Genomic DNA, 15,331 nt, shown 5'->3' with positions numbered 1-15,331 from the left:
TCTCCTTCCCTCGCCAATTTCCCTCCGTAAATTCGATTATCTATAGGTATATGCCTCGTCGTCCACCCCCCCTGCGCGCGTCCCGCGACTCTTCAACCTCATCGGTGTCGTCCTCGCATCCTGCCAAAGACTGGCAAAATTCTTATCTCGGGAAAAATTTCAAATAAATCGCGGGGTCAAGAGGCATCCTCTTCTCGTTAATCCTGGGCGAACGTGCGTGGGGTTATCTTTTAGTTACGAGTCTCTGGTATAAAGGGACCGAGTACAGAAATGTAAAGCTCTACTTTAATAATAATACAAACTATCCACTTGGTATCGAGATTAATAGATGTGTATCTAAATAAAATTCTGCTTATATTTATCCTTAATCTTGCCAGTTTGAAAGGCTGGTGCCTAAACCTCTTTTCGAAACTGGCGAGGTCAGTCACCCGCTCCTGGGAGACGGAGACCACTAGCCGAGGGAGACGGCGCGTATCATTTTTGGACGAAGTTAGGGTCCTCCCGGGGGAGCTCACTTTAGCCCCGAGATTGCTGGGCGGAAAATATTCGACGCTGGAGACCCGGAGTCCCGTCGAGAGACCGCGGCCTAGATTTCTCGCGGCAACGTCAGAAGTTTTCGGCTCGCGAACGTGTTCCCAGGACGGGGTGGTTCCGACCCCCGATTTTGCGCGGTCACGTTTACCTCTCGACCTAACCGGGCGATAGAAGCTAACGGTCGCGGACAAGATTCGCCCAGACGCCTCCTTTTCAGCGGCCTCGATTGTACATTGTGCCGCATGGTGAAAAGAAAGTTTCCAGGGATGATATTCAACCCCTTGCGGCGTCCAAGGAACGTATTTCACTGGTCAAGTCCTGCAAATACGTTTATTTATCCAATTTCGTGTAAATAAATTGTGTTTATGGTTTTGTTCAGTGTTTTGAGGGTCGTTGTAACAATGAGGATAAAGTCAAAGGGAGAATTAATACAGAAAAGTAACAATAAATTGATCTTTCGAGTGTGATGCTAAGAAAAAGAACGAAACGATGTTCAGACTCATCTGGAAAATATGAAAAACTTGAATCTTACGATGACTCCCTTAGTACCTTCTACGTCTGCAAAAATTCTGCACCGATCCTGCCTTGAAGGAACCTGGTACTGATCTTCCATTTTTAACTGCATGTTTTATTCGCCACGAATGTCTAATGCATCAAGGGATTAGCGAGAGGCGGATGAATCGATCGCTTACCGGGACCAAAATCAATAGGTAGCGAGGAAATTTTATTTTCCCGTCCCCGACCGCTTTTCCGGTAAATATTGATGCTGCTTGAGCGTTTCGACGCAACGCAAATGTTTTCGTTCCTTCGCGCGGTTCGGCGCGCCAGCCATCGTCAGGCGGATGTAGTTTTGGCTGAGAAGGTGTCGCAGGATGGGGATTGAGTTATAACATCCTCTCCGACGGGGTAGGCGAAATTTGATCGTTGTTATCTCGCTAACTCGGCCGAGTTTGCGTGCAACGTGTTCTTAAAAGGTTTTAGGGAACTTTGGGAGTGCACTGTGGGGATTGAGGTGTTGACAAAATATCTTATGAATACGAATTTGCGCGAGATTAATGGTGACCATAGTACGATGTTTGTATTCCAACTCGATAGGTGGAAGCTCGTTTGTAAAACGGCGTTATGAAATTTCTCCACTATCAATTACAATGCATAAATTCCTCTATATGTAACACTAAACCTACCGACGTCCATTTGTAATTATTTCTACCGTGATGGGACAAATGAATAGTCTTAAAGATACGTTTTTCGATTAAATGCGAAAATATTTTACACGGAATTAAATTGAATAATGCATGAAACAATTGTACACAATTCGTGTATTGCATGTAAGAATTGAATACAAAAGTTTGAGAACGATCATTTGACCGGTCGTGGTAGGTTTAGTGTTAATTATTAAAAATATTACAAGAATTGAAATGAACGCAAATTAGTGTTACCCAGGATGCCCTTATAACTCCTAGGTGTATAAATATTCATGAAATAATTTCATCGGAGAAAATGAGATATAACCCATCTAATAGAGGTTTAATAAGCTTCAGCAGGATGGAGATAACTCGGTGGTAATTTCTCAGATACTGTGAAGTACTTTCATCTAAGCTAGTTATCAGCGATAGAGTATGTGCGTGGGTGACTTCCTGGATGGCTCGGAAACGGTTACGTTAATCGAACGACGAGTACCGCGTGGAGGCTGGAAACCACGAGACTGAATTGGCTCAGTTTCTGCACGACGGTTCGGCCCGACGAGGTCAAAGGTCGCGCGTGCCCGCGAGAGATCGATTCGATTATTCCTGTCTGTCGAGATGCTTTAAATCCGGCCGTCGCATGGTTTCATTGACGAGACGCGAATGTCCGCGACCATTAGACGGTTTAACGATCTTAATCTCTCGATGGTCAACTCTGCCGCGATCCTAACACTCTTCGTACCATTTTACGCACTTTTTATAGCCATTGGAGTAGAAAGTGCGCGGTTATGTTCAGTGCGATTGATTTAATTAAATAATAAAATAGGCTTGAAACCAATCATATTTGTATCTTTTTGATTCAGAATTCAATTTTCTACGAAAAATCAATGCATTATAGTTAACCTGCCTTACGATTTACTCTGGGCCTCGTACAACATGAACAGGAATTATATCCCTTTTATATATCGATACAACGTGTCCGACTCGTACTTTTCATGTTCGACTCGAATTCCTTACCACGTGTCTCACGCGATGTTATTGACAAAAGGTTTAATTTCGTTACGTGACTACCGTATCATCGATCAATTGCTATTCGAACGCCTATTTCGAGCCCAGAATACCTCTTCGGAATACCATGAATCCTAAAAGAGAAACAAATTAAAATAATTTCCGACATGGGAAAACGTATATAAAGCTACTCCAAGTTTTCAGACGAGCAATTACATATGCACGTCCTGCGAAGAACACTCACGACCCCATTTCTAAATTTTCTAAAATGGTACCAGAACACGAAACCAGTCACGTCGTTTCCCGTCGATCCGAAAACCCGTATCGATCCGCGCGCGTATAATTTCCGGCTGGCGAGCGCGATCCGTTCCCGCTCCTTATTTAAAGATCCGCCGGGTATTAACGATTTTCGTCTGTATCCCGTGCGCGCCACAGGCGCGGTTTATCCGGCTGCTTGTTCAAGCGGGAGTGTTTTGAAAGCGTGCCAGTACATCCAGCGCTGCATGCGCGCGGACTATGGAGACCTGAGTACAAAAAAAAAAAGGATGTGGAGGAGGAAGGACGGGGTTGGGGTTTGTAGGGATCGTATGGGTAGCGTAGCACAATTCACGGCCGTGCTGTGTATTCGGTCTTCCCAATGAAACAGTTGTTATTTTGTGGTTGGCGAGTGCACTAGAGAGATACACCGCTGGAATGGAAAGCCTCGGTTGGATAGCAAAGCAGCAATATCGCCCTCTGTCCGACTCGGTAGCGGGTGCTCGACTATTTTTGCCCCGCCAGCGGTGAATCTTGAGCAACGATCGGACGTAATATAACACCGTGTATATCGCGGGACGCGCAGTGATGCGGCGTCACGATTTATCGGACACCGGTGGCAGTGGAGCAACAGCACGCTCCGCCAGACCGCGACAGTAGTATGTCCTCGTTCCACGCTAGACACGGTATAAGAAACTCGTCGGAGTGGTTTCTTCTATTTCTACTCTAACCAGGACTTCTCGTTGAACGATACATACACCTACTGTGTGCGGTAGTAGTTCGCGAAGCATCGAAGCTTTTGGTACGGGTTAAAAGAATGTTTGTAGTCTTCACGTCGATGAAGATGATGGTCTAAAAAAACAAAAATCGCGTTAAATATAAACGCAAGGTTGGAGTCTCTGTCTGACGATGTTCCTGAATAATTAACTCCCCGTTCCTTTGATTCACGCTGGCCTATCACGTTCGTTCCAAGTACAAGTTTTATTTAATTTTACTGCAAGACGTACATCGAAGCCATTTAATCAATGTCAGATCTCTTCTCGATTTAATTACGTATGTATGTGGTAATTACGTATTCGTGTGATTATTACTGTAACTAGTAGCGAGGTAAAGACACTCCGCTGAAGGGAATTATAAAGTAATGTTAGCTTCAAGCGAAAATTTAACTCAACTTCTCCACTATCTCTCTAACAAAGAAAAAATTTAATCAAGTCTTGGCCTTCTTCATACCCGCGATCATTAGGAACCCAGGCACAAAGCCCAAAGCCTTCGCTATTCGTTATTTTCCCCTGTAGAACCAGCCCTTCTTGCATCTACCAACAGCGGGTATAAATTCTCTACAATAGAGGATTCTTTAAAATAGCATCCATGGCAATATGGACAGGAATTTACGTTAGCCCCGTACCTGGAGGACCTAAAATACAATTTTCGATTGTCCCGCAACGTTGGTCTGTTCGTGTGCCCCTGCGAGGCCCGTTTATGGCTTTTCTCATCGCAAGAATACGGATGTTCACTGACATTTTTTCGTTTCTCTTGTTTGCCGTAGGTGGTACTACAACAGGAACCAGAGGGAGGAGCCGATCGAGGATTCGTCGGGGCATTACCTGGTGCGAGACGGTTCGTTGATCGTGCAAGGCGTCCAGGAGAACGACGCCGGCTCGTATATGTGCACCACCAGTAATTCCGAGGGCAGCGAATCCATGGAAGTGAGGCTAACGGTATCTGCGCCATTGAGCGTGCACGTTCAGCCCTCGATTCAGACCGTCGATCTTGGAAAAGCCGCTCACTTGGTAATTGACGATTCTTACGGTTGCTCGCGATCGTGGCCTAGCTTTTACAACGGCAATCGATCCTGCGTTCGGTTCACTTTTGACGTTATCGATTGATCGTTACCGCGACACTACGATGCGTAGTCGATGGCACGGATGGGTGAAATTTTAATGGAATAAAGGACGATTGCCAAATTGAACGGTGAAATTTGTATTTGTTCGTAGTGGAATACTGAATAATCCTAACTTTTTTTTTATTTACTTTATTTAAGGTCACATCAACTACGAGGTTATTGGTGACCCCGTCAATGATTACAGTTTAATTATAATTTATTTAAGATTTGAGAAATTTGAGAAAATCGTTTTTGTTATTAATAATTGTCTGCATACTATTCGAAAGTTTAAATTCTACTCGGTCATATTCCCTGGCATTCTTCAATTAAATGTTTTACTGTTTTTCGCCACGAGAGTTGCATAATGGTGGCTGTGATTTAGTTATTTTGTAGCAACGAGTCAGATATGTGTGTCAATTCTCAGTCTTAATAGTGTTACTCGCAGTCTTTTATTTGTTAGGGTCTAACTATTATTTCTAGTTACAGAATTCTAGTCGAAATTTTTATTTTTGTTAGAATATTACCTAGTCGGTGGAGTTGTTAGGCTACCTCTACTGATTGTCAATTCCGTACTGTATGCGATTTGCTATGTAAATATGTCCATAGGCCTTCGTGGACGCTGGTAAACACAGTACCGGACAATTGTACCTAGAGAAACGGGTTTGAACAGAATATTCCCGGCGCCGGAATTTTCGTTTAATTCCTTGGATCTGTACTTTCAATTAACGAATTGTAGCACGTGTCAATATAAATACGAGGTATTGCAATCCTCGTGCTTGATATCTATCGAAAAAGGATTTTATTCGAGATACTAACTTACATCTTCGCAGCATCAAAGGTAGATTTAACCACCAAAGCAACAGTAATTTTCTCAACCCTCCCCCGATATTCAAAATTCCTCCCGGTGGGTCTTACACCTCACGTTGAGAGGCACTGACGAGAATCTTCGGCAGGCGAGTCGAGTTAAGGGAAAAGCCTCGGCTGAAACGTCTAAATCTGAACTTCCCACGATGAAAATCTATCCTCGGTGAATTCTTTGTTCATTTCCGAGCCACTTGGCGCGAGGTGCGCGTTCCCGAGGTAATCCGATTTTTACGAGGAGACGAGAAGGCGGAAAAGCGTTTCGAGGCGTCTGCCACCTTCGCTATCGACGGTAGAACAACCAGGCGCCAGGCTGCGTCGTCCTTGGACCGGCAATCTTGTTTTTGAAGGGGCCGCGGAGGATTTCGAAGGCGCCCCGTACTGTTCGCAACGGGGAGACGGGGAAAATTTGGCCAGTTCTCATCAGTCCCTTTTCTCTAAACTGCTTTTCAGACGTGCAGCGCGAGTGGATTTCCGCAGGCGGCACTCTACTGGCTGAAGGACGGTCAACCATTGAGAACTGGCGCTCGCATAAGGGCGGTTACCAGGGAGCGTATTTCCGTGATGTCGGTTGCACGTGAGGATCGCGGCATGTACCAGTGCTTTGTGAGGAACGAGTATGAAATGGCTCAAGGAATTGCGGAATTGCGGCTGGGCGGTGAGTCTTTGTTTGCTTACCGTTTACGTCCATCTGTGTGCCGCTGCTGCGAGAGAGACGGACGGGAGGGTGGGGTGGGGGAATGAAATGTGGAAAAATGGATCCATCGATGGAATACCATTTTCTTCCTTAACCACTGCGAAACGATCTAGTCCAACGTTTAATTCAGGATCCTCGGTGCGTGACAATCTTTTTTTACTTGGTTAGTTTAGTGCTTATTGTATTATTTGTTGAATACTTGGCTAAATAAAACACGCAGGTTTTAAGTCTTTCACTGAGGTGATATATTTAAGAAACGAAAACCGAAATTTAAATACGTGCGAGGAATGCGGTCTATTCGAGTCTACGATTCTATGGCTCCTGTTTCCCTGCAGTTCCTCTTTGTGGGAATCCCCTGACATTCGTCCTCTGCGCGACGATAATTCTGCCGAACTCAGCTGTTTCGGTCATTATTGATCGGAAGGTCTCGAACCAGAGAAAATGAAACTTCCAAATTAAAATGGTTTTTTTCCCGCAAAAATCCAACATTATTGATAATCAATTTTAGTATTTACCGAGATTAGTGATTCGAATCAGAGCTGGATATTGGATTATTCGTCGCGTGGAAATAAAGGGGAAATGTAGAATAAAGTTTTTCAAATCGAGGCGTTATAAGAGTAGATCTTGAATATTCAGTAGAATTGAGTACCATGGCTGCGAACGTGTCCGATCATAACTCGATCTCTCTACTTGTCGATCAACTCGAAGTGTCCATAGTCTTCGTTAATGTTCGAAATACTACGACTTCAACCTTAACGTCGTTCCAGGCATTCAGATGACATGAAAATTTATACCCCACTCCTTGAAAAATCATCGCCAACTAAATAACTCTCATTTCAGTTCCTTGGTCGCAGTCGACCCAGCGCGCGAGACTTAGCAAACTCCATGCACACGTTTCACGAACTCTCAGAGAATCCATATTTGATAAACCGCGACCAGAAAACAGCCACAGCTTCAATTTGAATATCATTCCAGCTACTCAGTTTTCTAGGTTCCATCGTCGCGAAAATTTGCAGGATTTCCTCGAAAAATCGCCGCGAAGCGAGCGACTCCTCAATTGCAAGCTGACCCAGTCTGCGCTCGTGGGAGTTTCAGGGCACTCCATCGCTGTCTAATGACATCACGGGTCTCAGCCACAGGTTTCAATTACGTCTAGCCGGTTTTCTCCGTCGAGCCTCGCTCGTTAAATTCTCGCGACGAATTTGTCCCCTCGCCCCGATCGGATTTGATCAGCGACGGGAAAAGGAATCGGAAAATCCGCGAGGCACGAGAGTAACGCCCTCGTTTCCTCTCACGCCCTTTCCATTTTCTCCTGGTACGGTCTCTTCCCGTCGTTCGCTCGACTCTCGAGGCTCCTTGGCCGATGATGGAAACGCGGTCGCCGCGCTGTTTGGAAGACATACTCGTCGACGGGAGGATGAAAGGGAGGAACGGGGCTTGTTTGTCGAGCGAATGGTTCCGCGGTGATAGGTTGCCGGTGGTTAATGCAGTGGAACTCTTCCCCATACGATCCATTCCCGGTTTGCGTGCCACTCCATCGTAACGCGTTTTCCATCACCGGGGCCGCGCGGTTCTCCTCTGGGGGAAAGTATGTGCCGTTTTCGTGCGAAAATGGCCGCGTCGGTTTTCCCGAACGTGCCATCGCCGAGCCAGAATCGCTGTTTGCTGCCCGTTAATCGCCACCGCTTCGCTCCACCAATGCTTTTAATTAGGGTGCCCCAGACCGCCATCCCCTCTTTCATCGTGAACTTTTCACCGGCGATTTTTAGACCCTTCACGGGGGTAGTTTTAGCTGGGGGAGCGATTTTGTCGCGATTGGATGATTTCACGTTGAGAGGTCGCGGTGGAATTTAATTCTATCTTTAGAGAGGAGGATTTGACAGTTTTGAAATAAACGGTAGTTATTACTGGCACTCATCTTCGGACCATATACAGTCAGTCCCATAAGTATTCGTACCTTCTATGCTTATTGAAGGAGTTTGTCTAAATTAAATAATGGATGTCATGTTTCCAGATGAATTTTTCATTATAAATATATACGTGTGTTAACGTTTATTCATGTATATATTTGTAATGAAACATTGATTTGGAAACATCGAACCTATCATTTAATTTAGACAAATTTACTGTAGATATGACAATTCAATTTGAATTTAGATTTGGATTGCCCCAGTTTATTGCACATTTGAATATGATAATTTGTTCTCGAATAAACATTGATTAAGCATTCCACATTTTCGTTTCCTTCGCCCTTCTCCAGATTAAATATATCGATGGCATTTTATTGTAAATATTTACTCTGATACTCTGTATCTTAATTCCAATGTGCATTCTAAGACCACAGACGGAACCATGAAAAATCTTCATACGTATTTGTGTAGCCAATGAATATAAAGTGACCCCGGAGGTCTTCCATTGTGTGTACTTTCAATATAAAACACCTGGCGCATGCCAGCAAGAACGCATTCGGGCCAAAGTTAACCGTTTCGAGCACTCGCTATAAAGATAAGCAGCTGCGCATGGCTAAGGTACAAGACTGGCCATAACTTTGGAACAAGGTCAGATAGGACACACGATTATAGGAACTTTTTTCATTGGTTTTCCGTCCCCGATCCGCTACCGTAGTTGCTTCACATGCATTACAATTATACCAAGGATTTTATGCATTTGTGGCGTATGCTAATATGGAAAACGCATCGAAAACGTATGTGAAATCTACTTCATGGATCCATGGAATGATATCGATATTTCAGTTTGCATAAATGCACAGTAAATCTACGTGTTTAGCATTTGTTTTTCAGATATTACAAATGCTTACGAAATCTTTGAATAAATGATAAATATTCTTCAGCCACTGAGCTGGACCTGGAAGTGTCCGCAAGTGCAAGTGTTTCTGGTCCTTGAAGGAACATACCTCGAAGGGAACTGCGAACTGGTTCCTTGGCACTCCAATTTAATCCGAAAATTGATTAATCGTGGCCAAAATCGATCTAAAAGTATTAGTCGATAATATCCGATATTCTCTTCCATACCTTCAGTAAATTTTTTCGAGTTCCCTCACTTGTTTGCCAGGACAAAACTGTCTACGATGCAATTAAAGTCAGAAACATCCAAGTACATAAATAGCGAAGTCTGCACGAAACGTTTGCAACTCCAGCAAACCGTTTCTCTTCATCCCTCAAACACTTGGCTGGGCAGTAATCCGTCATTTCCATGTATAACCGTAAAAATTCGTCAAGTGAACGTTCCACCCTTTTATTTGTCGGTTTTTTCCTGTTCCACTTTCGCGAATGCTTCGTATCTGTTGCCAGTTTCGCGTCATATTTCGGCCCGGTAACCGGCTCCGATGCTTTTTCCATTAACCGGACATCACGGTACGCCGGTCGATGGTTTCGAGTTATGATCCCGAAGGTTTCAATTAAAACACTTTTATCAGCCTCCCCCCCAGATTGCCGTGCGATCGCTGTCGCAGTATTCCAAGCTCCGTTACGGGGCGTACAGTGTTCCTACACGATTTTGCGCACGAGAAACTCCCTCGACGAGGTCTCGTTTCAGCGTGTACGGAAAAGTATCGGTGGACGGTACCGAAACATGCACGATCCCAGTTCGCGGGGGCGCGCTCTCTGCTTCCTCGTAACGTATTTTCCATCACGAAGTCGTTTCGCCTCGGGCCAGGCGAGCTATTTTTGCACGAAAATGGCCTCGTTTGCTCTCCGTCCCGTACGCCCGTGCACGGGACCGCCGTTGCGAGCTAACGTCCCATCGAAAACCACGCGATGCGCGAATTTCCCGGGGAATATAATAAACTCGACTCGCGTGCCACGCATTTCCACGAATCGCGCGATGGACGGAGCCACGAACGCCATGGAGAGGACCACCGACCGTTTCGAACAGACGAGATCGCGCCGGGGTCGAAAATGTTGTAATGTAAAGAATGGATATTAGCGCGGAAATTGGGCTTTATTTTTGTGGAGCAAGCAGACATTGGGAAATTTTATTTCGAGAGCCGCGATTGGGATAGGAATCGTGGGTAAGCCGAAGGGATCGTAGGGGTGAAAATTAGATAACGTGTAGAGTTGAATGCTAATAGTGGAACTGAATTTTATTTTTGTCAAATGAGCGAATGTATCGTGTTACAAACACGACTGCGCGTGGTAGAAAAGATGGCACAATGGAAAAGGTTGTGATACGGAAGGGTGAATACTTATGTAAAAATGATTTTGTTGCTTTTGTAACGGAAGCAGATGTACCAAATGTTATTTCACTATCTGGACTGCCATAGAGACGAGTCGGAAGAATCGAGAGTGCTACACGGTCGGAAACATTGCAATGCAGAGAGTGGGGACTGACATAGAAATGAATTTCCTATTTTGGTAACAGAGGTACATGTACCAAAATTTGTTTAAATTCTTTAGATGCAAGAAAGGATGCACCACAAATTAAAAGAGAGTCAAAGTAACGCGAGGGTAGTTAATTATTCTCTCTTTCCTGAGGGGCGCGTGGAAGGGATAGTAGTAATGCTCTCTCGAGCGAATTTGTACGTTTCCGAAAGTTCCTGCGCACTTTCCCGGCCATTACCCTTGCCGACGGCTTGCCAACTTCTATAGTCGTTGAAAGTTGAAATTTTCTTTTGGAATCGTTTTGTGATGGCCTCGATTAGAGCGGTCGTAGCTAATGGTGGGGCTAATACCGTATCGATGCCATCCATTCCAGGCGGTAAAGCATCATTCTCTATCAAACTCTCCTTCCACTCTTAAATCCTTAATACGCAGAATTCCTTGTAGAAGAGACAACCCCTTGGTGTCCTCACATATAGACGTGCGGAACGTTGTTTATTATTTTTAATACAGGTTAGAGATTGCAGACAAAAATGAAAAGAAAAATTGTACAAAAATTGTATTCAACATGATCGCAAGTAACCTTGTCAAATAATCCATTTAAGAAAACCATATAGATGTCATTTCACATAGAAGTTTAAATCCATACATAAATTTCTTTTTAAATTAAATTTTGAATTAAAATTCCAAACCATTTTCTCTCTCTACCTAAGAAACTTCCCTTAGTGCATCAATCCCCTCAAAGAAGTAATCCAAAAGATATCAGCCGGTTGGAACGTCCATAAAAATTGAACGAAGGGCCACGAAGGGTTAAGTACCTCGGTATCGAATTGCTTAAATATCGCCAGTTTGTATCACGTTAATCCCATCGCAGTGCGGGAAGCAACGTAGCGGTTCTTCGAATTCCTGTGCTTCTTTTTCTCAATCTTCGATCGGAGTTCCGCTGGGGTATCGAGGGTGAAAGAATTCCCTCTCTTTCTCGCCGCTCCGTTGCGCCAGGGGTAATTGAAGACCCGAAGGAAAGAAGGTTCTTAGTTGGCGGTGCTGCGATGGAAACAAGAACGGGGGCAAACAACGGTAATGGATTCAACCTTTGAACGCTTCACCCGCAATTGCATCGGGCCGCAATAACTTCCCACGGGCGTGAGGTGGCCGCGGTAAGCGATTTTTCATTAGGTTTAAACGGAACGATGATGGCGCGCTATTTCTTCCAGCTAGGAACTACTGGGAAGCGGGACGACACCGATCTGGCTCGTTTTTCAATTCGACGGAGCGAATGCCTGCCATTTCCGGCGTGTTTTACGCTTCGTTATGGATCAGTCAATTATTTTCCATTTCAGTATCGACGCGATCGTGTATGGCGAGTATGAAATAGTTGGAGTGAATGGGTACCATTGTATCTACATTGTGTTGATGATCCTTTCTCCTTGGTATTATCATTCCTCTTTAAAATGTATGTATTATTCATGACAATTATGTTGGTATCCGTTTTATTTATTTTGATCTATCTAACCTTCTGTTCAGGGGACAGACTTATTAACTCTGATAGTCTTGGTCTAGGTGCTAGATCTAGCTTTCCATTGTAAAAGGAAAAATAACTTGGTATTTAAAATACCAGTCTCCGTATAATAAGATTAAGGAAGTTGTTTACCATTCCTCTGAATATTTCCCAGGTTCTGCGTAGCTCGATCAACTCATTTTGACAGTTTGAAGTCCCAAAAAGTTTCTCCTCGGGATGAGTATTTCCCATGACGTTATCGCCGTTCCGAAACACCCCACACATGATAACAATATTGTTCCCCGTTTCGCTTTCTGTTTTCGTTATTCCCCTTTCGTCTCTATAGCTTGTTATTCTGCTCTGTTGCCCCCCCCCCCTCTCTCTCTCTGTCTCTCCTCCCGTTCCTGTTTTATGAGTTTTCATTTGTTTTGTAATCTTCTACAAACTGTATTCTATTACACATGCCTCAGGGTGTTTCAATGAACGCTAACTAGCTATTCCTGGCCGGCCATTCTCTTCGCTCCATCAAATTTCCATGCCGCGTGCAAAATTAACCTCACCTAAAACTTTTAGAAAAAAAGAAGCAAAGATCGCTCATCATCCCTAAACTTTAACCTCGTAACCTGTGGAGTTATCTCGCTCTTTATCTCATTTTGCATCCTCGTCAATCGCGATTCTTGATTTTAGGACTCTTCTCAACTCACGATTTCGAAGCTTTGAATCTTACACCCCAAATTTAGCGACGATTGGGGTCGTTAGTTAGTAAACTCTAACACGATGGGGTGGTTAGTGGTTAGTGGGTAGGTGTGAAATCAATATAGCTTAAAATTCAAAGAATGTAACTCTTAGATCCCGAATCCTTTCTTCTAAAAAATTTCTTTTTTATTTCATCGTTCTACATCATCGTCAATGGCGATTCTCGACGTTAGTGAAATTAACAGTGTAACGCCAGTTGATTTTCGGGGTTGGCGAAAGTTTTGGGTGTGCTATTACCCCGTCATTAGGATTCTTCTCGGCTGCATGACTTCTAAGCTGTAAGGCATACACTGTGCATTAGGTGGGTATTGCCCGCAGCACGATGGGATAGTTAGTACCGCCACCCCGGATTTGCATACGCTAACGAGATTCCTGCGGTTTTGCCGACGCTTTGCATGCCGGCCGAGCACGATCTCGTCCCAGTCTGCGGCTCTAGCAACGTCTATTTATTATGCGTCATAGATACGTCAGGGAAGAAAGCACGTCACCCGTGAGAGGGAAGCAGACAGCGAGCAACGGAATTGCAGAGCATTGGTGCACCCTTGCAACTAGTTGCAGTGTAAATTTTCCAGAACCGAACGTTTCCCTCTATGCTCGGTCTAATCTACTCTTCGAACCAGAAAATTCATCTGCGAGATCATACCACCGGTTGTTTTACCCTAGAAATACGCGAGAGGATGTGCACGACGAGCGCCGCCAGTCGAAGTATCGCGAAAGTAGGCTATCTTCCTCCTGCAACTGTTTCTAAAATATTATTAAATATTTTGGCATCTTCTTGCCAATGGTAACTATTTATTTCTTGTTGATGTCTTCTACTACAAAGGATACTTACTATTTTATTTAGTTAATCACAATCTATCTTCGAAGTTAAAATTATCAATTCCAATTCATCCTATTTTGTACCTGTTTGGGAATTCTTCAGTTACAGGAGCAATAAAACAGAAGAACTTTCTCACTGAGTATGAATGAAATCAATTATAGCTACCACGTGCGAGCGTCTCAGCATTTCCAGAAAAGTATCCTTCGTTTGCTAACGAATCCTGATGGGAGAACTGGAAGTTCAACTTTTTCCCCCTGGATGGCAACTTTATTAACGTCATGCGTATCGGTCGGACACGGACGCGTCACGGTGATGTACCCAGCGTTCTGGCCAATCTGCAAACTCGTTCCGGGCGTGTAACTGGGTCGCAGGTTTATTCGAGCGATGCGCGATTTAACAGAAATGAAATTTTCTTAGCGACGGGCACGTTTTCTCCTCGCGCCGATTACGCCGGGTCGTTGTACAGAGTGTTCCACTGGAAATAGGTTAATGTCTTCGCTATTTTTAAGTGGCACGTAGAAGATTCTATTCATGTATTCTGAGGAGGTGGGGACTAGGAAGCACTATGCTCGTATAAAATTTCATGGTTAAAATTGATACACACGAAATGCTAGGTAATGGATCGAGATATCTTCATCAGTATCGATAACTCCTTTCAACTTGGAACCTCTTTCGCATTAACCTGAGTAAGTAGTACTCAGGCGAAACTACAGTTGGTGAGTGTTAGACGAGTTTCGTCATTTTTTCCAGAGTGATTTTAGAAGCAGTTGCAAAAATATATAAGATTCCATTTTATATTTTATGTTCCATCGTTTATTTTTACAACTTTCAGTTTAGTCACCCAGTATGGCTGTAGTTGTTAATATTAAAACAGTTCTTCCTCTGTAATTCCATGCTTCATGTTTCAAAATGCAAACACAAATTATTATCGAAGACGATCCAACTCCGGAGTACACTTATCAGAGTATCGTTTAACATGTTCATCTCACTATGTCAGATATAACGAAATGGAATAAACCAGAGCAAAATAAAATGAGCAGGAGTAAAATCCAAGAACATCGTTAGGGGCAGGGACCCTAAAAATTTGTTTCCCTCTAATACAAGAAATTAAGTTTCTCGACGAGACGCCCTCGAGCAGTCTACGTTTCCGCGGATTTTTAATTTAAATTGCAACGAGTTCAGAGAGAGAGAGAGAGTGGGAGAGAGAGAGGAAAATGCTCGCAAGTACTAAATATATATTTGACGACAGACGTGACCATTATTTACGCGGCGAGTCTCGTTTCCTTTCGCGGTAATGATAAACAACCGACTCTCGGCTCTCTCAGGGTTTCGTTAACATCCCTCCTGTTCGTAAAGGCGACCCATTCTCCGTGCAAATGATCGGATACGTTTGACTTGGCGGCTGGGGCTCGATTGAATTCCTACACTTGGATGGAATTCTTGGGATTCCATCGCTTTTATCGCTCACGGGGGAGCAACTGGGAAAAGAGATCGTTCGC

General features: G+C 44.0%; 1 protein-coding gene across 7 annotated transcripts in view; it reads left to right on the top strand.

Annotated features, from left to right (window-relative positions):
* LOC128873224 (cell adhesion molecule Dscam2-like) overlaps positions 1-15,331 on the top strand; it is a 209,999-nt gene that overhangs the window by 117,638 nt on the left and 77,030 nt on the right. For all 7 annotated transcript variants that reach the window (XM_054116629.1, XM_054116627.1, XM_054116625.1 and 4 more), the window contains exons 6-7: positions 4,528-4,771; positions 6,178-6,382. In XM_054116629.1, the coding sequence (XP_053972604.1) occupies positions 4,528-4,771; positions 6,178-6,382 (449 nt within the window). The remainder of the gene's footprint in view (positions 1-4,527; positions 4,772-6,177; positions 6,383-15,331) is intronic.

The sequence above is a fragment of the Hylaeus volcanicus genome, chromosome 3 (genome assembly GCF_026283585.1).
Source record: "Hylaeus volcanicus isolate JK05 chromosome 3, UHH_iyHylVolc1.0_haploid, whole genome shotgun sequence".
In the NCBI taxonomy this organism is placed as follows: domain Eukaryota; kingdom Metazoa; phylum Arthropoda; class Insecta; order Hymenoptera; family Colletidae; genus Hylaeus; species Hylaeus volcanicus.
The sequence above is the reverse complement of the archived record's forward strand: the minus strand, read 5'-3'. Positions and strand labels throughout refer to the sequence as shown.